Source organism: Vigna angularis, chromosome 5 (genome assembly GCF_016808095.1).
Source record: "Vigna angularis cultivar LongXiaoDou No.4 chromosome 5, ASM1680809v1, whole genome shotgun sequence".
In the NCBI taxonomy this organism is placed as follows: Eukaryota; Viridiplantae; Streptophyta; class Magnoliopsida; order Fabales; family Fabaceae; genus Vigna; species Vigna angularis.
Window position 1 is genome coordinate 28,248,736 of NC_068974.1, and position 27,347 is coordinate 28,276,082.

Below are 27,347 nucleotides of genomic sequence, written 5' to 3' on the forward strand. Positions count from 1 at the left end.
ACTTTTGTAATGACATGACTGATAAAATTCTTATACATTGTAAATGGAATTTTGTTTCTCATCCATCTTCCCATTTTTGTCACCATATTTTCTTCTTGCACTAGCATAACATCATCAATTTCAACCACACCACTCGTACTTAATCCTTCATTAACTATCACAGTAGTTTCATGGTAGTCTCCACACAACCTCTTTTGAAGTTGAGATTGATCTTCACCTTGCAAGGCCATAGACGCACCCTCCATTGAATCATAATTCTCCCTCCAATAATATCAATCATATACTCAAAATCTTAATTAATTTGAGGAGTATAAAGAGTGTTGTCCTATGATTCGACAAAAGAAAATTCATGTACATAAAATTTCACATCTTTAGAGACAAAGTATTCATGGGATTCCAAATCATACAATTTCCATAAGGATACCCCACAAATATACACTTTTGACTTCTACTTTCAAATTTATCCCCATCATGATGTTTACGATGCACATAGCATAAGCAATAAAAAACTTTCATGTTATCAAAATTAGGTAGTTTACCAAATAATTTTTCATAAGATGTCAAATAATTATGCACATTGAACGGTGCATGATTAATTAAATAACATGTCCGTAACACACATTCATCCCAAAATTGCATTAGTAAATAACGGTTGAATTTGATAGCACGTGCCACATTTATTGTATGTTGATGTTTTCCTTCCACTCTCCCATCTTTTTATGAAGTACCAACACAAGATGTCTCAAATTCAGTCTTATTCTTTAAAGAAAAGTCATGCAAACAATTAAACCCAGTGTTGTTGTCACTTGATACTTTCTTTATTTTCATATCATATTAACAAGGATAACAAAGTTCATAAACACAAACATAACTTCACTTTTACTACATAACAAATAAACTCAAACTATGCTGAATAATCATCAACAATAGTTAAGTAATATCATGTCCCACAAGATAAAGGAGTGCAATAAGGTCCAAATAAGTCACAATGAACTAATTTAAAAAAACTACATACGATATGCTTACTTAGTGAAAAAAAGTTCCTTTATTGTTTAACTCGAGGACAAAAGTTAGATTATATTATCCTCACTTAGTGGGAAAAAATTCCTTTATTGTTTAACTCGAGGACAAAAGTCATAGATTCTATTAGGTTTAGTACCCTCTTTGGTCCCTACTTTCGTTGGATAATGTCAATTCAGTCCCCATTTTTAAAAGTGTTTGGAATATGTCCACAGTTAATAAAATTTGCGTCTAATTTGTTCCTTCCGTTAAATATAACCAAATGGAGTTAGTGTGTTGATGATCTGATACCAGTTATTGGCAACGTGTCAATATATTGTTTTGTGCGTGTTGACGTGTAACTGACTTACAGAAGATATGGTGTTTTATTAAGATAGGGTCCAAATTTTGAATCAACCATCAGCTACCCATTACCGCAAACTTGCATCACCACCGTCAACCAGAACCCAAAAACGTGAGAATTAGAAACCCTTAATGTAGGAACCTTAACTCCAAAATGAGAAAGCAAGGACAGGAAAACCCCATAATCCAAATTGAAAACAAAATTCCCAACTCCTTCAATCGCAACATCAGAAAAATCAAGAAAATCAAGAACAAAACTTTAAAGGAAAATTTCCAAACACAGAAACCCTAAAACCAAACCCCCAAATTACAAGATCAAAATCCTCAACTTTGTGTCGCCATCCTGCAGAGAATAATAGAACCACAGGAACAACCCCAAATCGCAAACCAGAAATGACCGTATGCATCCTCAAAACTGCGATGCATCCCCACCCAAGCCTTGTTGTCGCAGAAACACTTGAAAACGAAGACCACCACAACACGAAACGTCGGTCCTCTCTTCACGACGACGCCATTAAATAGGGACTCTGGCACCACGAATATGTTAGGAATCGAGCCATCACGGAGGCGTCGCTGCTGCAAGACTCACTACGCTGCGAGAAAGGAGTTCGCATCCTAGCCACCTGAACTCACATCCCCAACATAAGAAAAACCCCACCCAGAACCAAGAAAGAGAAGAGAAATGAAGCCTTTTCCCCTTGCGACACAAACCAGAACAAGAACAAAAGAAAAAGAGATAATTGTCTCCCTCCTACAAAACGAAGTAGAAACCGAGTGAAGAGAAGATGAAGGTGGGTGCTCGTGCTCCCCTAATCCGCTTCTCGTGTGAGACGAAGAGCCTTAGGATTGACTTTTGTCCGAGAGAAAGAATGAAAAAAAAAGGAGAAGAACCCAAAATTGGGTTTGGCCGTGAAGGAAGAGAACCAAAAATCTACCGTAGAACGATCTATACAAGATCTGTGTGTTCGCAATGTGGGTGAAGTGCGACAACTACTCTATCTTCTCTCGCACAATTCCAATTGCTCTAATCTCGGATAATTCAAATCAACCCTAAATCACATTTTCCCGAAATTAAAACACCCTATCTTAATAAAACACCATATTTTCTGTATGTCAGTTACACGTCAGCACGCACAAAACAATATATTGACATGTTGCCAATAACTGGTGCTAGATCATCAACGCATTAACTCTGTTTGGTTATCATTAACGGAAGGGACAAATTAGATGCAAATTTTACTAACTCTGGACATATTCCAAACACTTTTAAAAATAGGGACTTAATTGACATTATCCAACGAAAGTAGGGACCAAAGAGGATATTAAACCATTATATTATTTTTCCTTTACTAAATTAAGTCACATGGGGGATGAATTTTAACACCTTGTTTGGCGGGTGACCCAAATATCTGTTATAGATCAATTGACAAATCCTTGTCAAACGTTAATGCATGCACCATTGGAATACCCAAAAAAAAGTCTATTAGTGTTCACCTACTCTAATCTTCCGATCTTGTATTACATACAATGTATGATTATAATTGAACTATACAATTGGAGACATCAATTAATTGTGATACATATATTAAAAAATACATGTATCAAGTTGCAAACCACCATCCAAAATAATTATGCCCTCCTTTGTAATTGTGGTATATATATCCCATTTGATAATCATACTAGTATGTATGTAATCTTTTTCATATTTATCATACAAGATAAATTTATTGTCACATGATGAGGCTCTCATATCAATAATCTAAGAATTGTCATTTTTATCGTGAAAATTATCCTTGATTTTAGAAATATTCAAAATATCAAGTTTCTATCACTATATTGAAGTGATCCTGAATATTTATGTTAACTCATGTGAATTTAATAGAACATGCATCACAATTTCTTATGATTTTGAAAATAAATAAATAATTTTCTAAAAAAAAATTCATAGTTGTTGTAACATCCCATTTTTAATAGTAAAATACTACTAAAATGAATATTACATACATGATAATGGAACTACTATAAGAAAACAAACCTACAAAAGACAAAATCTACACCTATAGAATCATCTGACTTCCCAACTATTTCACGCTCACCTCTCGTTGGAGCAAGTGTAAAGAATGTCTCCCTAAGCTCACACCATTAAGGTGATCATCGCAAAAGAGAAAACATACACAAAGACAAACAACACAAAAGCAAGGGTAAGCTAGATACAAGACAAATCTTATCACCTTTAACATAGCATACATAAATCATTTATATCACATACATCAACCCAAACATCTTAATATGCAAAGACCTAGACTGACTATCCAGATATTGTATGAAATGTCGAGTTACATAGATTCCTGCACTTGTGGCGGCCTCTACTGTTCTGCAGAGCTCTTACCAAAGGGGTTTCCCCCTGCCACACACAAGGTTAGTCCTCAAACGCCCTTTTGTCAAATGGAGAAAGGTCCTTCAGGCTCGAACCTCCTACTATTCTCACGACATGACTCATCACTCTCTACTTGACTTTGACCAAGCTTAACTTTGATTATTCATACTATCAATACTTGAAACCACCACCAAGTAGTTCCTCCTTGAAACTCATTTTCACAACTTTGAAACCATTGATATCACTTCATCTTTACATTGAATCTATTGAAACCATACTCATACCAATACACTTTTCTCATTGAATACCAACATATAACATCATTAATCATGCATTAATATACCATAAACAATCTAGTAAGTTATCAAAAAGTACTTAAATCACAAACATAAAAGTACACCGAGTGGCTGATGTGCGAATAAAGTGTAATTGCATTCATATCTTAGTTTAGGCCATTTGCATACATAATTGCATTATCTTTGTTTCAGATCATACATTTGGACTTTGTGTTTTTCTTGTAGATTGTGTTTATAAGTGTTAAAATTACAAGTTGGGAAGAATTGATGTTCAAGATGCAGAGTTAAAACCAGAAAGTTCCACAACCTAGCTGTGAACGTTTTCACAATCTGTGGATTTGTCTCGAGAGAAACAAATTGAAAACCAACAAGTTCAACAACTGAGTTGTGGCTTTTTTCATAACTTGTAGATTTACTTTAGAAAGTGTAAAATTTAAAACAGAGAAGAGCACAAGCAAATTGTGGATTTTTTCATGAGTAGTAGAATTTTCCAGAGTAGTTACTAACCTCTCATAGATACACTTTAAATCTAAACTTGGACACTTTCCCCACACATTCTAATGTTCCTTAAGACCTCTTATGCATTGAGCAACATTGAAAAACACTTTCCTAACTCAAATTAGTTATCTCAACCTCACTTAACAATTTAACATCAATCAAAATTCATTTTATACCTTTCAACATCAATTCTCTGCAACTAACAGCTTACACAAGTCTTAATAGACTTAATGATAGCCCCCAAAACCTCACATTATGTGTAGACCTTCTAAATCAAAATATCACTAGTGAAAACCCCTAAAATTAACTAAAAACTATACATGACACCTCCAAAAGAAGGCCAACTAGTTCTACAACAGAATATTATTGTCATAATACTCAAACAAATCTTAATCAACCTTTAGACCCCTGTCAAAACACAGTTTAACCAAAATAACCCTTCCCTTAACTTTTCACCTATCAAAATCCCCTTTCTAGCCTAAAAACTACCTATATCTTCTACTAAATACAAAACAAAACTTATGAATTTAGTATCTTGACAACTCATATTTCATCCAATTTAGTATCTCAATTCATCACATACAACATTTACATCATAAATCACACTTCACCTCATCATTCATCAATTTTCACATCAATACACAACATATACAAACAACTGAACATACTAAATTTCTCAATCCCAAACAATTTCACAATTCAATCAATAATTCACCATACAAACATTAATTAGAACTCGTCTATCAAACAAATCAAGTAAACCTAGCTTCCCTTACCTTACACCGACGATACAAAGCTCTAAGAACGCCCTGATTACTTCTTGCACAAGAAATTTCTAGAAACACCTACAAATCACCAAATTGAAAAAGGAAAAAGTCCTTAGGACCTTAGATTTACCAAGAATCTCAAAAACAACACAAGACACACATGCAATGGAAACTTCCATGCATTGACTCGATTAAAGAGCGAAGAGAAAAAGAGAAGCTGAAACTTGTTCTATTGTAGAAACTGATCAGATACGAATGTAGACCTCGACGCCGTGGTCGATTAGACACCTCCTGATCGGAAAAGAGATGACTCAGATGTTAGAACTCTTAGAGAGAAGGTATAGAACTCTAAAGAAGTATTTTTTTTAGAGAAATGATACGTTTTAAAATAATTAAACTCGTTTATAACAAAACTATTTATAAATAAACCATTTAATATTAAAATAACTGAATTTCACTATTTTTAAACTATCATCACTTCTAAAATATGAGATTTTACATATGCATAATAAATTTTAAAAGAAAGAAAATCATTAATCTTTAAACCATCAATATACATAAATATTTATTATAAGTTTCCTATACCTAAAATAAGACAATATTATATTAATTAAAAATGTACATCAAATAATATCTATCAATTGATAATATAATAAAATAAATAATTATAATAAGAATATCTCAATATGAATCTTACTCCCTCATAATTTTTCGTGGTTGTGGTTTGGAATTGAAGGTTGCATCTATGACCACAATGTGTTACCTTTGCGCTCTACTCAGATCGAGGTGAATAAATCCAATTTCTCCTCTTTTCCATCACTATACATCAATAAATAAAATCAAACTACTTTCATCCACCCTATTTCATCATCAACAATAAATAAATAAATACTAAAAACTAAATAGTAGTGTAATATTAAAAAAAAAGCACCACATATACTTGACTTAAAATAATCACCGTAGTCATTATTAAGTCACAGCCTCTATCCCATATCCTTTTTTCACTCACAATACTACAAAAACTCAATTCATTATTTTTATTTTTTTGCCGTTCTTTAATCTATTTATTTATATAAAAATCAAACTAAATAATATTTATTTTTTATTTTAACATTCAAGAAAAGTGAGTTATCTATTAGGTTTGTTTATTTTTATATATTATTATATCTTATTTTTCTGCTATTATAATTATTTTTTCTCTATATTAGTAATATACCTGAAAGAATTATATTATACTGAAATTCAGATAAAAAGTCTGCACGTTGCTACCTCTCTTGGCGACACCTAATGAATAAGGGTCCCGCAATTAATCCGCAGGGACCTCTTCCCATATCAATTCAACCACGTGTTCACTCTTCGATTTCCGTGCCACTTAATTTTCTAACATAAAAAATGAAAAATTTAAGTTTTAGTTGTTAATAACACATTTTTATCATCTTTAACTTATTCTTCTTCACTAAAAATGTAGTTGCAATAATATCGAAAGATTTAGTTAATAGTGCGTAATTATATTACCTAATTTTGTCACATTCCACGTAAATCCAAACACATACTTATCACATTCATTGAGGAATTAAAGGTGGAAAAGAGATATAGAACATAAAACAATAATACATGTGTTGAATGATAAAAGAGAAAAAATAGAATCAAAATAAGACAAAATAAGGGGGTTTAAACCCTTTAGTTGTCCCAATTTATGTGAGGTTTTCCCATTTTGATCCCCTTCTTATTAGAATCCCCAATTGAGTCCTTATAAGTCACTACAAGAAAAAATTGAATTACATACAACCAAAATCCGTATATAAGACCCAAAATCCGTATATAACACTTGATTACATACGATTTACATACGGACAAAAATCCGTATATAAAACTGTCGTAACTACTTTATATACGGATATATCCGTATATAAATTATATATGGATATATCCGTATGTAAATTATATACGGAAAAATCCGTATATAAAATCCGTATGTAAATTACATACGGATAAATCCGTATGTAAAATCCGTATATAAATTACATAAGGAAAAATTCGTATATAAAATTCGTATGTAAATTACATATGGATAAATCCGTATATAACTATAATTTTTTAAAAAAAAATTAGATGATCTCACATTTATACCCAATAACTAATAGTTTCATATACTGATAAAAATAAAATAAAACTACAAAGCATAATCCAACATAATCCACATTTCCCAACATAATGTTTGACAGAAGTTGAAGAGAAATAAAAAATTCTCAACATAATCCACATTTCCTAGCTTAATCAAGTCTGAAAAAAAAATGTTTGAGAGAAGTTCAACAGAAATAGAAAATTCCCAACATAATCCACAGTTCCTAGCTTAATCAAGTCTGAAAAAAAAGAAAAGAAAGGAAAAGCAATGTCAGGAAAAAACAAATGAGTGAAAGCTATTAACATTAATTGTATACGTAAAAAGAAGTCTTACTTTTGGCAATTCAAGTCATTGGACATGATTTTGCACTCTTTGCAAAGATTATTGTCTTTGTCTTTATCTAGGTTAGGAACCTGAGAGCCTGATTCCTTTAGACACTTACAAGCAACACGTTTTTCTTCCTTCATAGGTGATGAAAATATGATTTGTTTCATCCCATAGCAGTAAGAAGTTGAAGGGGCATCACTTTTCTTGGTTAGATAATCTAAGCATTGCTTCGCTAAGGCTTTTTCCTGCTCACAAGTTAAGCCTTTTGATGACTTTGTGGCAGTAACTGTGAAGACAAACACAATTAGCAGAGTGAAGAATGATACAAAGATAGTCTTCATTGAGCCGAAAAAATCATAGTCATCAGAGCAAAACAAAAAGCTATAAAAGATTAAACTGCATTTTACATAGACCACACATTTACCTTAATTTTACAGTCAAAGTTAAGTTCCTAAATTTAATACATTATAAATAACTTAAGTACATTGATTGACAGAAATATATATAGAAACGATCAAGCCTGTGGTTTGGCATTAACCACCTTCCTGAAAATCACTCAATCACCCACATATATATAGAAACGAACAAACCACTCAATCAACACATCCAAAAAACACATACCAATTTTTCATCAAAAATTCATAGCAGTTATCATGAGTGCAGCAACCAGAGCTTGGATTGTTACATCCAGCATTGGGGCAGTGGAGGCCTTGAAGGATCAACTGGGGGTGTGCAGGTGGAATTATGCCTTGAGATCACTCCAGTAGCATGCCAAGACCAACATCGGATCATTCACTCAGACCAAGAGCTTGTCCTCTGCAACAAAGTGCCCACTGCCAACAAAACAAGCAACCCAATCAACCTTATTAACACCAAAATATGTTCAGAGTTTGGAATTTCAAAATAAATTGTGAAAGAATGATTGATTGCCGATGATTTTGAAATACACACAAGAGCGGGACATGTAAAATGGACACAAACCTCAAACTTCAGGTGACCTAGAAAATGGACCCAAGCAATGTAAAATAAAAAATATATGGAAATTGAAGAACAGTCAAACATAATCCCACATTCAAGTTCTCATTTTTCGCTCCCCGCAGAATAGAGCAAAATTGAATAAAACAAAAATGTATATGTCTGCAACAACTATAATTGCCAACAAACCCAAAGACAACATCCATAACACAACACTGTCAATTACAATAGCAAAGACAATATCTTTTTAGCAGCACTACACATTGTTGGGAACATCTAATTGAAAGAATCTAGTATGGTGGTTCTTTTGAGCCACAATAACCAAAAATTTGGGATTCCATTTCTCATCTAAAAACTTGCAAGCCTAATTTAAAAAAGTAATTAACCACAGAATAAACAAACGCATAGTTAAAATATTGTTTGATCAGGCCATCGAATACGCACCTCTATAATTTGATGGAGCTCGATGTTTAAAACTTGATTGAACTGGGACTCAATGACTCCATTCCTAAATAGAGAAAAAAAAATATAGAAAGTACTAAAAGAATAAAATATACAACATTTTTACAAATATTCACAAAATAATAAAAATAACAACTACAAAAATAAAGGTTTGCAGAGTATACCCCCATCAACGTAATTTCATAGCATAATTCTAAAATTAATCATTCAATTAAAAAAGGGAAATAATTTAATGAAGCCATACATAGACCTAGAACAAAAAATTTAATAAAACATCAAAACAATAAAAATTAGTACAAACGCAATTTAAAATTTGGGAAAATGTTAACCTGAATATGATTATATTCTGAGGCTTTTTATTCCCAGAACTTGTATAGAAGTCAAGAAGTAATTCCCTGCAAATATAAAATAAAATAATAAATAATGTATAGCTCCATATAACATATACCTTGTTAAAAGCATAATTCCAATAGCTGTCATAACTGGAATTGACTTCATAATATAATGCAAGAAATACTTTAATAGCTACGGATGAACTTAGAAAAGTAACCACAAGTGTATTAAAGACAATAAAAAACTGTATACATATATAGCTGCAATGGCTATAAAAGAACTATATATATTACGTCTATCAATAAACCAAATTTTAATAAAATAGATGTCATCAATAGACAAATTCACGAATTACAAACAAATATACGTTTACCTAATTATGCCTTCATCCACCCCATCGGAGACTTTCTTAAACAAATTGTCAATCATTTCAACCCTCGGAGACTGGGTTCGGACACATGCTCTATTAGAGGCCACTCCATAGAGCTAACCACCTAAACATCAACATATTACTTGTGCAATGTTAAATAATTATTGGTTTGAAATAAATACGCATCATAACAACACACACGATTCCTGAACAATTACCGCTGCAATTGAAGGAATATCGGTTTGCCCTGGGGAGCCATGAGACACGTCCATGCCAATAATGATGGTAGGAGCTCTGGAAACAACTGGGATAGAAGGAGCATGTTCAGCTCCTAAAATAGAATTCAAGCCACCAAGCTGCACAATGAACAAAAATCAGTGATAACAAACGAAATACAAGATGTTGAGCATAAATACAGTGCAAAATACCATACCTTGGCATTGATCTTCAATAAAACATTGGTCAAATACTGATCATTGACCTTTGGGGCACTATACACTGTGTAACAACCCCAAAATCAGCTAGATTCCTCTTTTTCCACGAACCTTCGAGATTCAATTAATTCTAATCAATAATGAAACTTGAACAATTACATTTAAGGATGAATCATATACGTTACCATATAGTTCAGAATTCCTCTCAGGAAGAAGACAAAAAAGAAATTATGGAACCCCTGGAAGTTCGTATTGCAATAATTGAAGCATTTTCTCCACCCTAACCAGAGGCGAGAATAGTGTATTGTGAAAATCTTCTTCAAAGACGTCAAAAGGTTGTTCAATGGCCTATCAAAAACAAATAAAAACTGTAGTCAACATGTTTATTATGCTTCCAAGTGATTGATTTTGCGGCCACTTGACGGAAGAGACTCCGAGGAGATGACCAAAAGAGCGACGCGAACTCGACTCGAACTCCTTCGAAGCTTCCTTGATGAGCAAACGCAGCAAAATAATGAGACGAACTCGAGATTGAGAGCGAAACGGAGAATGATTGGAAGAAAATGTTAAAAAACCTTAAACGAATTAATAGAAGCTAGAACGATTGGGGGAAAACTCCAAAATGGAGGAAGTACCCTAATATGGACCGAAGGAACCCTAAAAATGGGGAGAAACTTAAAATGAACCGATTAATCGGTTCAAACACAAGATTGATCGGTACAAAAGTGTTTAAACGGCGCAAATGGAGGTTTAATCAGTGGAAATCGAAGAACAAACGGCAGAAAGGGTTTTAATCAGTAGAAAAGTGGTTTTAATCGGTTAAAAATGAAGGAAAAGTGAAGAGGAGGATGAAACCCTAAGATTCGGAAGTGGTTTTGTATATGAAAGTGAAAATAGAGAAGGAGAGTGGAGAGTTAAAGTTAGGGTTGCAGAGAGATCTGAGAGTGTAGAGTCAGGGCTTGAGAGAGATTTGAGAGAACACACCTCTGAGTGTTTTACCAAACCAGCTTCGAATTAATGAAATATAATTTCAATTTTTTTTAAAATAATTAATTTCCAGTAAGACAATACTTGTTTTTACTTACGTACGGATTATAGCACTAACATACGGATGTTATCCAAGAAAACTCTCCCGCCACCACGCACGAAAAGTATATACGGATTTTATATATGGATATATCCGTATATAAAATCTGTATATAACTCCTTTTGTAGGATCCGTATATAATATCTGTATGTAATATTCATGTTATATACGAATCAAAATCCGTATGTAATTATCGGTGGATAATAACCCTTTTTCTTGTAGTGAGTGGTAATTTGCATCAAATAAGCTCATGCCGTTAAATTTCGTTAACGGGGTTAAGTTTTTGCATAGGTGGGAGGATGACGTGTTTTTTTTCTTGAAACGTGGCTTGTTCAGAGTTTAAACGTGGCATTATTCGTGGAATTATTTTAAACGTAATAATATAAAATTAGAGAAATCTGAAATGAGATTTAGGGTTCAAAGAAATTGAATTTGGGATTAGAAATCTAAGAGGAGAGTGTATCCGAAGCTTGAGCGAAGTGTTTAGTGGAGAGGATACAGACTTGACTAGGGCTTTGGAGGCTCGTGATTAGAGTTTGGACTTCAAACGTGAAGTCGTTGTAGGTGTGCGTGAAGTGGAATTTACTGGAAGGTTAGTGTGTGTACTTTACATACATGTCAATTTAATATTTGGTTGTTTCTGTTGTTATCTGGGGATGCTTTTTTGAATGTGGGGTTGGGGTTGTCTGAAAATGTGGTGTTTGCATATTGCGGTTGTGGTCCCCCATGTCCCCACGTCCCCCATCTTTAAACCCTTTGTTTGTTCTGTCATTATCACTTTAATAAGCGGTATTTTTTTGTCGTTTTAGGGTTATTTGTAGGTGTAGAATATTGTTCATTGTGTTGTGTGTGATGGATGATATAGAGGTTGTTATTCACCATGGGGAAAGTTCGTGAATGACGGGTGCCTGAAATATGAAGGGGAAAGTGAGACAATGTATTTTGATCCTGACTTATGGAGTTATTTTGTTGTAGTTAGTGTAGTGAAAAGTCTTGGGTACGACGATTTTAAGGGTTTGTGGTTTTCTGTTGGATGTGGTCCTGTATTAGATGATAAGCTAGAAGCATTGTGTGATGACGTAAGTGCCATGCATATGGTCAATTTAGCTCACTTAAATGGACAAGTTCATTTATATGTTGTGCACACTATCTCTCAACCTGATGTGATTCACATGATTGAATACAACATTGATGAGGGTGGTGTGGAAGTTGCACCTCAGGTTAATGAGGGTGGTGAGGTTGCACAATTTGCTGAGGGTGTAGATGATGGTTTGAGGCAACTGTTGGATGAGGGGGTAGGTGGTGATGGTGAGAGGATAGAAGCACAGGATGTTAGTCATGCTGAGATGACAGAAGCAGCTGAAGATGAGGGTGAGAGGATAGAGGTTGATGAAGGAGATGTTGAGAGGACAGAAGCATATGTAGTTCAGGAAGAGAGGATAGAGGTTGAGGAAGGTGATGTTGAAGGTGAAAGGACAGAAGCAGATGTAGTTCAGGAAGAGAGGATAGAGGTTGAGGAAGATGATGGTGAGAGGACAGTAGTAGATGAAGTGCAGGAAGAGAGGATAGAGGGACAACAACCTGATGTTGAGGCTGAGAGTAGAGAAGTAGATGAAGTTCAAGTTGAGGCTGAGAGGATAGAGGTTGAGGAAGCTGATGGTGAGAGGACAGCAGCAGATGAAGTGCAGAAGAGATGATAGAGGGACAACAACCTGATGTTGAGGCTGAGAGTAGAGAAGTAGATGAAGTTCAAGTTGAGGTTGAGAGGATAGAGGTTGAGGAAGCTGATGGTGAGAGGACAACAACAGATGAAGTGATGGAAGATGAGGGTGAGAGGACAGAGGTTGAGGAAGGTGATGCTGAGAGGACAGCAGCAGATGAAGTGCATGAAGAAATGATACAGGTTGAGGAAGTTGATGTTGAGGCTGAGAGGATAGAAGCACATGATGGTGAGGGTCATAGGTTAGATGGTCAGGCTTACAGAATAGAAGTACAAGACTTGGAGGATATAGAAGTAGAAGTCTGTGATTGGAGTACATCAAGTGATGATGATGATGGTGAGATGCATAGTGAGGATGGGTTAGTAGACATAAATGTGCAGTGTGATGTAAGTGACAGTTCTGGTAATTTGGAGGTTAAGGTTGAACCTGTTTTACTTGGGTCTGAGTCAGATATGGAAGAAGATGATATTAATGATTCCATTTGCTTCAATGACAAATGGCAATCTGAGGACTTAACTTCTCCTGATATTAGTGATGAGGACAGTGACGATGAAGAAGGGTATGGGCATTTTTCTACGTTTATTATGCCCAAAAAAATGATTGATTTCAACTGGGAAGTGGGAACATATTTCGTGGATAAACAAGACATCCTTGATGCCATCAAAAGTTATGCAGTAGACAATGGGAAAAATTTGAAACTTGTTAAAAATGATAAAAAAAAATTAGGGTTAAATGTTTGGGATCAAAAGGAGAATTTCCGTGGAGGGCATATTTTGGTTTCATGGATGCATTAAAGTCATGGCAACCGAGGACTGTGGTTGACAGGCATACATGCAGTAGGGAACACAAGTTGCGAGTATTCAATGCAAAATGGCTTAGTAGAAAATTGGAAAAAACACTGATTGAGAATCCTAATGTAAAGGGAGTTGATATTAGAGATAAAATTACTAGGAAATGGAATATAGCAATTTCGAAGAACATGGCTTACAGGGTCAAAGCCTATGCATCAGACGAAGTGGTTGGGTTCTTCAGTAAGCAGTATAATAGAATTAATGATTATGCTCATGAGTTATTAGGAAAAAATCATGGGTCCACAATCAAGGTGAAAGTTGAGTCATATGATGGGAAATCAATCTTCAAGAGGTTTTACGCATGCCTAAAGGCATGCAAAGATAGCTTTGTCTCATGCAGGCCAATCATTGGCCTTGATGGAGCCTTTTTGAAAGGCAGACATCATGGTGAGCTATTAACTGCTGTGGCTCGTGATGCAAAAGACCAAATGTTGCCATTGGCGTACGCAATCGTAGAAGTTGAGACAAGGAGACTTGGACTTGGTTTATGGAGCTATTAATTGAAGACCTTGGTGGACCTGAGGTGTGTTCTTCACTTACAATCATATCAGATCAATAGAAGGTAACTTCCGTTATAATTATTGACTTCTATCATATACAAATTTATTCAAATCAATACCATCTCACCATTTTTATTCTTCATTCACAGGGTTTGTTACAAGCAGTACAAGATGTTGTTCCTGGAGTTGCACAAAGATTTTGTGTAAGGCATTTATATGCCAACTTCAGGAAGAAATTCCCTAGAAAGAACCTGAAAAAACTTATGTGGAGGGCAGCTTTAGCAACCCACCCACAAAAATGGGAGAACGAGATGAGATGTATCAAAGAGGTCAACCAAGATGCTTTTCAACACTTGTTAGTTATTCCTCCAAGGTTTGACACTCTCGGTTTACATAACTTTTACTTAACTTTTACTTTCTTGTTACTCAACATATTTATTGTGTGACATACATCTTTATTGAAGGTTTTGGTCCAGATCAAAGTTCATAACCACAACTCAATGTGATACTTTAGTTAATAACATGTCAGAAGCCTTTAACAGTATGCTGGTAAATATGAGGACAAAACCAATTATTACAATGTTGGAGGAAATCAAATTATACATGATGAAGAGATGGGCCACTAATAGGTCAAGGGTAACGTCATTTAAGTCATCAATTTGTCCAAAAATACTAAGTAGACTACAAAAGGAGGGACTACTAACAAAGAATTGGATTCTCAGGTATCCAAAATTTATGACATATGTATATCTTTGTTTATGTTATCCGAGATAGTAAAAAACTAATGTTACCTATTGATTGACAGCTGGTCTACACAAAAGCTATTTGAAGTCAGACATGTGTCCCAAAGTGGGGAAAAGTTTGTGGTGGATGTAGATCAATATTCATGCTCCTGCAGGAAATGGAGCATCAGTGGCATACCTTGTGTACATGCACTGGCAGCAATGAGGTTTCTCAACATAGATCTAGAGGACTACATACCTGTGTGCTTTAAAATGTCTACATATGAAGAAATTTATTCCTCCATTATATATCCCATTAATGGAAACAACCTCTGGGAGGTAACCCAAAGTCCACATGTCATGCCTCCATCAACAAGATAGATGTCTAGTCATCCTAAGAAGAAAAGGAGGTTAGAGCAATGGGAGTTGAAGAAAAGTAGCACCAGAATGTCAAAAGGGGGATTACTGAAAAGATGTGGCATTTGTAGGGAAGTGGGCCACAACAAAAAAAACTGCCCCAAGAGAAACCAGGTGCAGGAAGAGGGACAACAACCCAGTTCATTGCCTGAGGGTGAAGCAGATGGACAAGAACCACTTCTGAGTTGAAGATTGTTATTTGTTTTAGTAGTACCAAATGTAATAGGGCAAAGTTTGATGTTTATCATCTTACAGACATGTCTTCTAAACAATGCTTTAATGTTTCAGTATGTAATAGCCTAAAGTATCCTACATATTGCTACTTGTATGAACAATGGATGACTATTCAATCGTATTAATATACAAATGTTCGGTTCGAAGCCTATGCATTTTCTTTATTCTCCTGATATTGAACTTTATTATTTATCATCGTTGTGCCCTTAGTTCAATTCCTCTTAAAGTTCTGTTTACTCAGGTCCCAAGAATACAATATTTTGTAGTTTTATTCAGAACTGTTTTACAGGTTGTATGTTTTATTCAGAACTGTTTACTCAGCCTTTATTGAGAACTGTTTTACAGTTTCTATGCACATGTTATGTTATACATAGAGAAACTGCTGACAACAAAATGAAATCAAAACAGAGACAACAATAAAATTGATTTTTCTCAAATTATCATTTCATTCAAGATCTGAAACTAATACATCTTCATTGCAGAAAGCATAAATACATTAAACAGAACTACACTAAAATTATCAACCCTACTACTAATACCAAAACAGGCCTAAATTATCAAGGTCTTCCCATCAACATTGCAATTATAATGATGTTCATCACACATAGAACACTGACAACCCCAACCAAAAATTTCATCCAACTTTGAAGACCCATCACAGCTTTCTACACACCAACTATCTTCTTATCACTTTCATTTTCAAAACTTTTCACCAACCTCTCATCATTTGCTTCCAGCACCTCACAGCTAACACTTTCTTCAATTCCCCAATCACTAAACCACCTGAAGTAGTTGCATCCCCCATTTTCACTTCCAACCTTATACCTAGGGCAACCCCAGAATTGTTTGCCACGATTCTTATTGGTTTTCGCAGTCCTCAACACAGACTTCTCTCCACAATGGCAGATCAGCGAACCATCATTCCTGTTCCACCCTCCATCTCCACGAGAGCTCGCAGACCGCAAATGCTTTGTTCCGCACTCATTGCAAGTGGAAGAGGAACACAAATGACCCATCGACATTGTTGCGTCTTCTACTTTCGCACTCCCCACTGTCCAAACTTCAACTGCTTCCCAATCCTAAAAAAAAAAAGAACCCAAATGACTTCGCGTAAGGTAAAGAACCCTAAATCCTATATATTTCACAAATTAGATTATTTTAATTTAATAACCATGAATAATGCCACGTTTAAACTCTGAACAAGCCACGTTTCAAGAAAAAAACACGTCATCCTCCCACCTGTGCAAAAACTTAACCCCGTTAACGAAATTTAACGGCAGAGACTTATTTGATGCAAATTACCACTTATAAGAACTCAATTGGAGATTCTAATAAGAAGGGAATCAAAATGGGAAAACCTCACATAAATTGGGACAACTAAAGGGTTTATACCAAATAAGGGGTGCGTATTTAATTTTGTTTCCTTTGCTAAAACTTTAGCTATTGCCATATATAATAAACTCCAGCCGTTAAAACATGTTAATCTATATTGTTCGAAAAAAAAAACTTTTAAAATTTTAATTTACCCATTATATTTTAAATGTAAAATATTTTCCTAAAAATTGATATCACAAAATTTTGTGAAGAAATATATTTCAATATGAACAGCCCTTGTTAATTTTAGAAAAAAAAAATTGATCATTCGGTTATTTTTTTTTAATCATATATCGATCTCTTAATTTTTTTATCTTAATTAAGTTTTTATTTTTGAAAACTTCAAACAATTAGATTCTTTTCATTAACATTAACACAGTTAAATAAAATACCACTAGTTTGTAATTTTTTCTTTAAATATTTTTTAATTATCCTTTTTTGTCTTTCATTTTATTAAAAAATAAAAAATAATAATTAAAAAATATTTAAAAAATTAAAAAACCACCTATACGCAATATTTATTTAAGAGTGTTAATACTCTATTAACGAAAATAAAAAAGACATATTTTAATTTTTCAAAAATAGATATTAGATAAAAAAAAATTAAGACGATTTGTGACTTAAATTAAACTGAACCAACTAAAATATTAAACCTAGAAAAAACAACAATATTATTAAATAGAAAAAACTTTGAACAAGAAGACATACAAAAGTAACTAAAATAATAATTTATTTACTAATATATTATAATACTTTTTTAAATGTTTACTGTATAAATTATTTATGAAATAGAATGAAACATAAAATTTACGTTATTAAGATAATATAATTTTTTAAAATCTTATAATAAATTTATTGATAATCGTGTCTTTAGCTATTAAATTTTGTTTAATCTTCTATCTAAAATGTGCAGTTCTCTGCATAGATTAATGTTAAAAATATCAACTTTGAGTTAACTTAAGAAAAATATTTTTGTAAAGTTAAATTAATTCTTTTTTAAGAGTATGAAATGCACTAGTTTGATATAGAGACAAAGAGATTGAATAACATATATAATCCTAAATTCTAGCGCTACATTATTGTTATTACATATATATATATATATATATATATATATATATATATAAAGTATAATATGCATTAATGAATGTAATTGTATAAAAAATAAACAATTTTTTTTTACAGAGGAGCACATGTGAAGATGTGAAAAGGCAGAGTCTTTTTATAGAATAGTGACCACACAACCCAAACAAAAACGTACAACTCTAGTATTCATTCAACACAACCGCCAAAACTTTTCAAAGAAACACACATGGAATTACTTTCTCAAAATGCTGCATCTTAGTTTGAGTGGTACAAGGACTTAGATGTTACACCTCTAAGAAAGATTATATGATTCCACCCATTAGCTCGGCTATTTTAGTTTGAATGGCCAAATACAAATTAAATATTGATTTATTGATATCTGATTTATTGATATTTGGTGACTTTTTTTCAAAAAATAGCTTTTTACTTATTTTTATCTTAATTCGATTTTTAATTATGAAAAATAGATGTAATTAGACTCTTGCCATTAAATTAGCGAAACAATGTTAAATTAAATTTATAGTCACGTGACATGTTGATGTGGTTTATTTAAATGACGTGACATAGTAAGAATAATTTTAGGTGGGACACATGATGACACGTCACCATCATCCTCAGCTCCATTTTCTTTATCAGAATCAAACCGTAGGTAACCATTGAAACCATCACAATATCGTCAACCACCACAGGCCTCCTCGCACAAACTCACCTGTAGTAAAATACATATTCATCACACCACCAAAAGCGGAGCAATCTTGCACCACAAAGACGACACACATCTGAAGCCACATCATTTAAATAAGTCATGTCAACATGCCACGTCAACATAAATTTAACGTCCTTCAACCAATTTAATGGCAGAAGTCTAATTGCATCAACTTTTTTTCACAATTAGAGACTCAATTGAAACAAAAAAATAAGTAAGGAATCAATTTGAGAAAAATCACCAGAAATATCGTATAATTAAACTTTTAATATTCTATAACTTTAAAATACCTTAAAATAGGATAACAATATTTGTTGGAGATGGATTAAAAAATTTATAATATATATACATATATATTTTGTGTGTTTTTTTCTCGAGGATTTAGTATTAGTTAATTTTTTATTGTTGTTCACGATTAAATTGATTTGATGTAAGTTCTTTTTCAAAGCATTAACAAACTCTCATTTTTTTCAATTTAACTTGGATTTTCATATTTTAGTGTTGATGAAATGGATTAATTTGACGTAAAAGTTATTAATTTTTTGAACTAATTTCACCCAATTACTTAATGAATTTGATCTCTTTTATACTTTGGTTTCAATGAGAATCTCGTGCATAACAAGTTCATATTTTTTTTCTTTTAGTTTTTTTATATTGATGGACATGGAAACAAAGTAACAATGGATGAAGTGTAATGTAAAGATGGTAAAACTCAAAGGGCTAAATGTGATGATAGGAGAAATTGTAATAAAATTACAAGAACACTAATTGTGAAAGGTAAATTATCAAGGAAAGTAAAGGAATTTGTAACATGATTCAACGAAAGTAATGACCTAAATTGCAACAATCAAGATTGGATTAATCATTTTTTCTGTTTGTTGCATTTCTCAGAATATGTGTATTGTTTCACAATGTCACTCATGTACAAAATAAATGTTTTATATTTTCTAACTCTCCATGGACAACAACAAGATTTGAATTCAAAATTTGAACAAGTTACATGCTAACCCTATAATTGTCCTAAATCTACCCTTAGCAATTTTGGAGTCCACGTGACTTGAGTAGATGATATCCAGTAAGTTTTTCGAGTAGTTGTTGCTTTGTTCGTAATTGTTGTTTTATTTGTCTCATCGATCTACTTCTTGGTTTCGATCGATTATTGTCCTATGATTTTCTTTCCCCCTTGATCAACGTTCTAACATAGAGTAAATAACTTGCTTTGATTCCCTAATCGGGCGTAAATAATACTCTTCAATTCCCTAACCGAGGTAAATAGTTGGCTTCTAATGAGTTACATGCTCGTCTTATGACATCCATCTCATAAACAAACATTTCATTAAATTGACTCTCACACACCCATCTCTATAGATTATAATCATCTCTAGTTTTCAACTAGTGAAGTTTGGAAAGCAAGAAACAAATCCTTGATATACTTGAAGGTGTTATTACCCTTCACTTACATCATCTTTGTAAAATATTATACGTTGTGACCCTTTGTTTCTCATCCTTCATAAGGTTTGACTTTTGATCGATTGAGTGACATAAGACTTGATCTTTGATTGATTATACATAAATTAATTCACTAGCCTTTGGTTTTATATTAACTCTTACTATCTTAAATAATTTCTTCCTATTTCTTAACACCCTTGACAATATATATATATATATATATATATATATATATATGGATTCAAATATTAAAATGATATAAATTAAACTTAACATATTAAGATTTATTATAATATTTATTATTGGTTTAAACCCTCGGATGGTCCTCGTATTTGTATGGGAATCTCAAGTAGGTCCTCATATTTCCAACTGTCCCAATTGGGTCTATATATTTGCAAAATATCTCAATTGGGTCCAAATATTTGTAAAATTGAGCCAATTTTTCCCTAACCGTTAAGTTGTCACAAGGGGGGGGGGGGGGGGGGGGGGGGGGGGGGGGGGAATGGCCTGCACTCAGAAAAACCACAAAGAACCAATTTGGAAAACCCTTCGAACCCCAAATCGCCACTGCCTCATGATCCTCGCCGTCATCCCCTTTGCAAAACCCTTTCCCATGAAAGAAGGAAAGTGAGAGTTACTAATGGGATTGAGAGTGGTGTGTTCTTTGAAGCTGCCTTCTAGAAAAGCTGATTGTGTTTTGGAGAGTCTGAGTTTCTTCCTTGTTGACCCATTTCGTCTTCTTCGCTGTCACCTTAAAAAAACTTTCTACTATTTTTGCAAAAAGACGACACTGCATTGTTGTTGGGGGACGAAATTGTCGCCCTGATCCTTGTATTGTTTTTCCTTTCTGAATTTGGTTTGGTTCTTCTCTTCCAATTCTTAAGTCCAAAAACTGAGAAATAAGTGGTCAATGGAAATAAAATAACCAATCACACAAGTGGCTTCCAACAGTGACCACAACCTTCTGTGTAAATTGAGAAATAAACTTTCATTAACAAAAAAACAACATCATGAACATTGTGTCTATTTAGTGGTATTCAAATGAAAGACACAAACAATGAATGGATTTGTTTGTTTGCAGGAAAATTGAAATGGAAACCCAGATCCCGATTTTGTGCAAGGAAGCAACAGATAGATAGATCTAGAGATAGGAGAGGTGAAAGTGAGATTGTCTCAACTTTCTTCTCTGTGACACCTTTGTGTAAAATAGGTTTTCCCCTTCTTCATCAATGTCTTCTTCCCAGACTAGTGCATTCTTTACCAAGATATAATCATGGAAATTTTGTCGTGGCTTCCGGTGAAAGATCTCCTGCGATTCAAGTGCGTTTCAAAGGGGTGGAACCAACTTGTCTCTGATTCTGCATTTCTGAAACTTTACCTTCAAAGGTCCTCAAAAAACACTCACAGGTATATGATTCCCCTTTTGCATAACTTTTCTATTTTTTTTAATTTATTAAATTCCATGTCATCACTGGCAGCATATTTTTTTAATAAAATATCCACCTCAGCATATCCACCTCAGCACATTTTAATGTCGTTTGTGACAACTTAACGGTTAGGGCAAAATTGGCTCAATTTTACAAATATTTGGACCCAATTGAGATATTTTGCAAATATATAGACCCAATTGAGACAATTGGAAATATGAGGACCCACTTGAGATTCCCATACAAATACGAGGACCATCCGAGGGTTTAAACCTTTATTATTTATTAAACATGTTGTATCATTTGTCATACTACAATTGGATTATCTACAAATATTCACTAGTGCAAAAAAAGCTTTTAACGTCTGTTATTTTGGGCTTTTTACGTCTGATCCCGACCTGACGTCTATTCAGGTGACGTTGATGGGACGTTGGATCCCAGATCGACGTCTATATAGACGTCTGATTGGGGGTGGCAGTAGACGTCTAAGACCCTGGCGCGAGCTCAGCTTCTACAATCCATTGGACGTCTGTGTGTGCACTGACAAACATATATAAACATCTGACATGACATTAACAGACATCTGCCGAGTGTTTTTTTTTTTTAAATTATTTATTCTTACAATAAAACCATAATATATATGCGTTTCAACTAAACAAAGTTCTAAATAATTTAAGAAACAATCCAAAACATAAACTATCAAAAGTTAAACTTAAACTAAATGTAATTAATGTTCAACAACAAATAGAAGTCTTCCTAGGTCCACCTTTGCATAAGAAGATAAGTTGTTCACTCATGTCTTATATGCTTAATTGCGTCCTCTGGTATAAGAGATGTACTCTTGGAAAATGAAGAAAGATTCATTATGTTTTCATATATGTTCAAAGATGAATTTGATTTGTAATGTATTGAAGGTAAACATCATTACCTCATTCCAGTCATCTATAATGGCAGCTCGAATGATGGTCTTAATCCAAGACATCACATAGTAGCCACATTCCCATGAATCTAGCTGTTTGTTACACTAAAATGACAAACTAAATAGTCAAGCATTTAGATCATTCAATAACATAGAAAATGAATTACAACTATAAATGACTTACAACCTTTGGATACAGGATTTGAACTAGCTAACCTTGGGATTTACCCATAACTCTATTTACATTGAAAACACAAGGTAATATTAATATAACTATATTTATCATAAAAATTGAAGGTCAACATGAATTTGAAATATAAAAAGAGAAACACTTACCCTTGAAGCATGTTTCTCAAGTCAGTTTTCATCTTCGTGTGCAGCGAACAAAACCATGTAATTGTACATTGTCTAGGAATGATGACCATTAGTTGCTAGTGAGACCTATCATGAATCATAAATAGTTAGTAAACTAATTAAGTTTTACATAAAACAACCCATACTCATCAATGTATGACACAAGGCATACTTTTTTCATACAAGGTATACTTCTCTATTTGACTCAGTCATCCATGTTTGCAAATATTTGACTCAACAACTCCAACAAATCTTTGAAACTTCTTTTCAGTCCATTCATTCCTTTGTTTTAAACTAAACAACTCCAAAGTTGCAGACATACGTGTAAAGTTGGAGCATCCTGGGAACAACGATTGCTCTGAATCATGTATAAGAGAATCATACAAATTAGCTCTTCCAAAATTATCTTCACCAACATCACGTATCATGTCCTCTAAATGATCACTCAACCATTCTTCCACATAATTCGTTCCTCGTGACGTGGTAGGCTAGTCCAGTACTTCTCCATGTCAAGTCCAAATGTTATAAGTTCTCATTATGCCGAACATGAATAGATGGTCACGCATATTGCCTAAGTCTTGGAGTGTTTGATTGAGACAACGAACACAAGGACAAAAATATGTCCCGTTCACAAACTTTTCATTTTGTTCAACATATTGCAAAAACTCTGAAACACCCTTCTCATATTCTTCACTGATGCGACGTTCATTCATCCAGCTTCGATCTATACTAACTTCGTAACATACTTCATCAGTTTAAATTTTTTAACTCTCACGCCCTACCCATTCAGAAAAATTATTTTTCATAATTTGCTAAGACACGTGCAAAGATGTCTAACATGATAAATTTGATAAGATTTCGACAACATTTCACATTGGTCTCCGAAATACACGAAATGAGAGTAATCAAGGATGAACACAATCAAATATACATCTGGAGAACAACACAAATAATCTGAACCGAAATTTTATCAATCTTATCCATAAACTCCAACGTATATTTTATAACAAATTATGAAAAATAATTTTCCCAATTTGTTCAATCGAACAATTCAAAATTTAATACAAATGATTAAAAGATTAATCGTTTGTGTTAAATTTCAAACGGAAACTAAGTTTCACTCAATTTGATACTACTAATCTAACATACCAACCATAATAACACAACAAAACTTTATCACATGCATATTCAAAAGCCAATAACATGCATACGCAAAAGTCAATAACATGCATACACAAAAGTCAATAACATGTATACATCCAAAAGCCAACAACATGTAAATCCAAAAGCCAATAACATGCATATCCAAATGCCAAAAACATGCATACCGAAAAGCCAATAACATGCATAGACAAAAACTTTTAAACGAGAGGAGGAAGATGATGAACAATGCGTAACTGCCCGCGAGTTCGCGTTGCGGTAATAAAAAACATTTAGACGTCGGGGCCCCTCCCAAGAAAACGTCTATATGCATTGAAACGTCGGGGCCCCTCCCAAGCCGACGTTTAAAGCATTTGAAAATAGAAAATTTGACGGAGCCTTTAGGTGTCCAACATAAGGGGCCCCGACGTCTAAGGTCCATTTAGAAGTCGGGGTTGTCTAGTTGACGTTTAAGGGCAATGGAACAATCACTTTTTACCTACTTCTGTAGGCCATTTGGCGTCCGACATAGGGGCTCAGACGTCTAATTCGTATTTAGACGTCCGGGTGGCGGGGTCGGACGTCTAAATGATGAAAAAAAATGACTTTTGAGATTCTGCATTTTGGCGTCAAATGGAGCTGTCTGATGTTTAAATAGACTATAGATGTTAGACACCCCCCCCCCCCCCTCCCCCAACCCGGACGTCTAATAGGAATAAAAAATTCATTTTTTTTTTACTTTTACGTATCTTTTTGGCGTCCAACGGAGCTTTCTAATGTCTAAATAGACTATAGACATCAGAACCCCCCCCCCCCCCCCCCCCTATCGGATGTCTAAATACTCCTTTTAATTACAAAAATGCAACCGGTTATTTTTTACGTTGGATATTTGGGGGTCGGACATCTAAACGGTGACGTCAAAGGCCTTTTCTGCACTTGTGATTTATTACGAGGATAAATTAAATTTAAATTCCCTTTTAATAATACTTCTTATAAATCTACACAACTTATAATTATTTATAAGTAGGTTCACATTTTGGGAGAGAAAAAAAATAGAAAACCTAGAAGTTCATCCATGGTCTATATTGACAAACTATAGTTTATACTCGGCCAACGTTAACAACGCTCTAATATTATGAAAAAATCACACAACACAACCACCATATAATTTTATAGCCACGATAAATCTTAGCATGAGTTAAGTACGTGTTATAGTTTTTCATTAAACAAAGGGTAACATAAGTAACATACCAATTTATTTTCTTAAAATTATGAATTAAAATGCTGTCATGTAACACCATCAACCTTCTTGGTACTGATCTTATTCCTTGACCTAGGATTCAATTTTTTTTTCTCTTGATTATAAACTAAAAGGCACGAGCTACCCGTTTTTCATGCATCCCGAAGAAGACAGTGACTGGGACAATAATTGTAACAATCTCTGATAATCATATGTTGGAGTTACCTTTTATTGTTTTATTTTATGGAAAAGATAGACCAAAGATCTTCCTTGATTCATGAGTGTGCAATTATTTATTTCATCAATTAGAAAATAATAATTTAGTACGTATGCAGATGAGAAAAGTAGAAGAGACAAAATAGCAAGTGAGATTTAGTATAGTTATTACTTATCAAAATTAATTATTCCATTCAATTTGAAAATTAAAAAGAATATTATTCCTTTTACAAGTTTGGGTTAACATAGGCAGAGTATCTAATAGTTTATAGTAATAGGAACAAAGCAATAAAAAAGATACAAAGAAAAGAAACCACACAAAATTTGACTATATAATCATTCAACAGGATATACCAAATAGATTCCACGCCAAAAAAATTTAAATAAACTCATATATAAAATATTAGAACACAATTTATTATCTTAAACCTTAAAAATAATAAATTTCTGCTCAAACATTTTTAATTTTATTTAATATATGACTAAAACTTCACAACAAAAACAGTAAATAATATATATTAAAACTTTTACAACTAACAAATGCTTTATTAAATGGTTAGGCTTCTCTTGCATCGAATATGTTAAAGTAATAGTATTTTCTTTGAGTTTAATTTTCATATATTATTAGTATAAAGAGTTTTAGATAATGAATTGATTAGATTTCACTTTAAATATGATTATTAAATAATTATATCATATATAAAGGATGATTAAATAATATTACAAGGTATCAAAGGCGTATGCATGAGCATATGAGCAATATATAGTGACTTTTAAATTATGTTAGTATCACATTCACTAGATATTTAGAATAATTATTCAATTTATGTTATTATATTAACCGGGACAAAGGTAATACCTAAATATTAATAAATTATAGTATTAGGCAATGTGATTGAAACCTCTTTTGGAGATAATTTCCTGTCTAAAAGAGTGCGAAATATTTTATAAATAATGTCATTTTCCTCTCTTGGTAATTAGGGACGTGTTTTTCTTGATAAAAACTCTTAAAGATTATTAAAATTATTCCAAAAAAGCAAAGGTACAAACTTTCTTTGGCACGAGCTAGACCTACATGCTATATATGAATAAGACGTTAGATTTTTTTACAGCAACATTAGATTTGTTTCTCTTGTTCTATAATGTAAGTAGGGAAACATCCATGAAGAAACCAAAGAACATAAAGAAAACGAGGGATTGTCATAAAGATGTCTCCACTAGCTAGATCGAGAAACATCGTACTCAGACACCCAAATACAGCCAAATAAAAAAATTGACGCATCAGAAAATGTAAAGGTGATATATTATAATTTTAGTGAGGGAAAAAATGTTTATGTTGCAAAAAATAAATGATATTTAATAAAGCTGTCCAATCTGACAGAGTTTAAGATGATATTATGAGGGCACACTTTGGAAGTTCTTAGCCATTTGGTATTGTTTGAAACAAAATTCGAGTTGAGTATTATTTTCAGTAAATGTTTAACAGAATGTAATTTTCTATGGAAGAAGAAAATTGTGGTTTGTAAAAATTGTAATTTATATAAAAAATCTCTAAACTTATTTATTTTTTATTACTTC

The 27,347-nt window shown here is 33.3% G+C and overlaps 1 protein-coding gene and 1 pseudogene across 1 annotated transcript; both read right to left on the reverse strand.

The window, feature by feature from the left end:
* Window positions 1–7,754: 7,754 nt before the first annotated feature.
* LOC128196710 (non-specific lipid-transfer protein A-like) lies at window positions 7,755–8,093 on the reverse strand. The gene has a single exon (XM_052878220.1). The coding sequence runs from the start codon at window positions 8,091–8,093 to the stop codon at window positions 7,755–7,757; it is 339 nt and encodes a 112-aa protein (XP_052734180.1).
* Window positions 8,094–8,983: 890 nt separating this feature from the next.
* LOC128196711 (protein argonaute 9-like) lies at window positions 8,984–13,358 on the reverse strand (annotated as a pseudogene).
* Window positions 13,359–27,347: the final 13,989 nt, after the last annotated feature.

Coding starts and splice junctions, on each gene's coding strand:
- LOC128196710 (XM_052878220.1), bottom strand. CDS start 8,093: ATGAAGACTATCTTTGTATCATTCTTCACTCTGCTAATTGTGTTTGTC.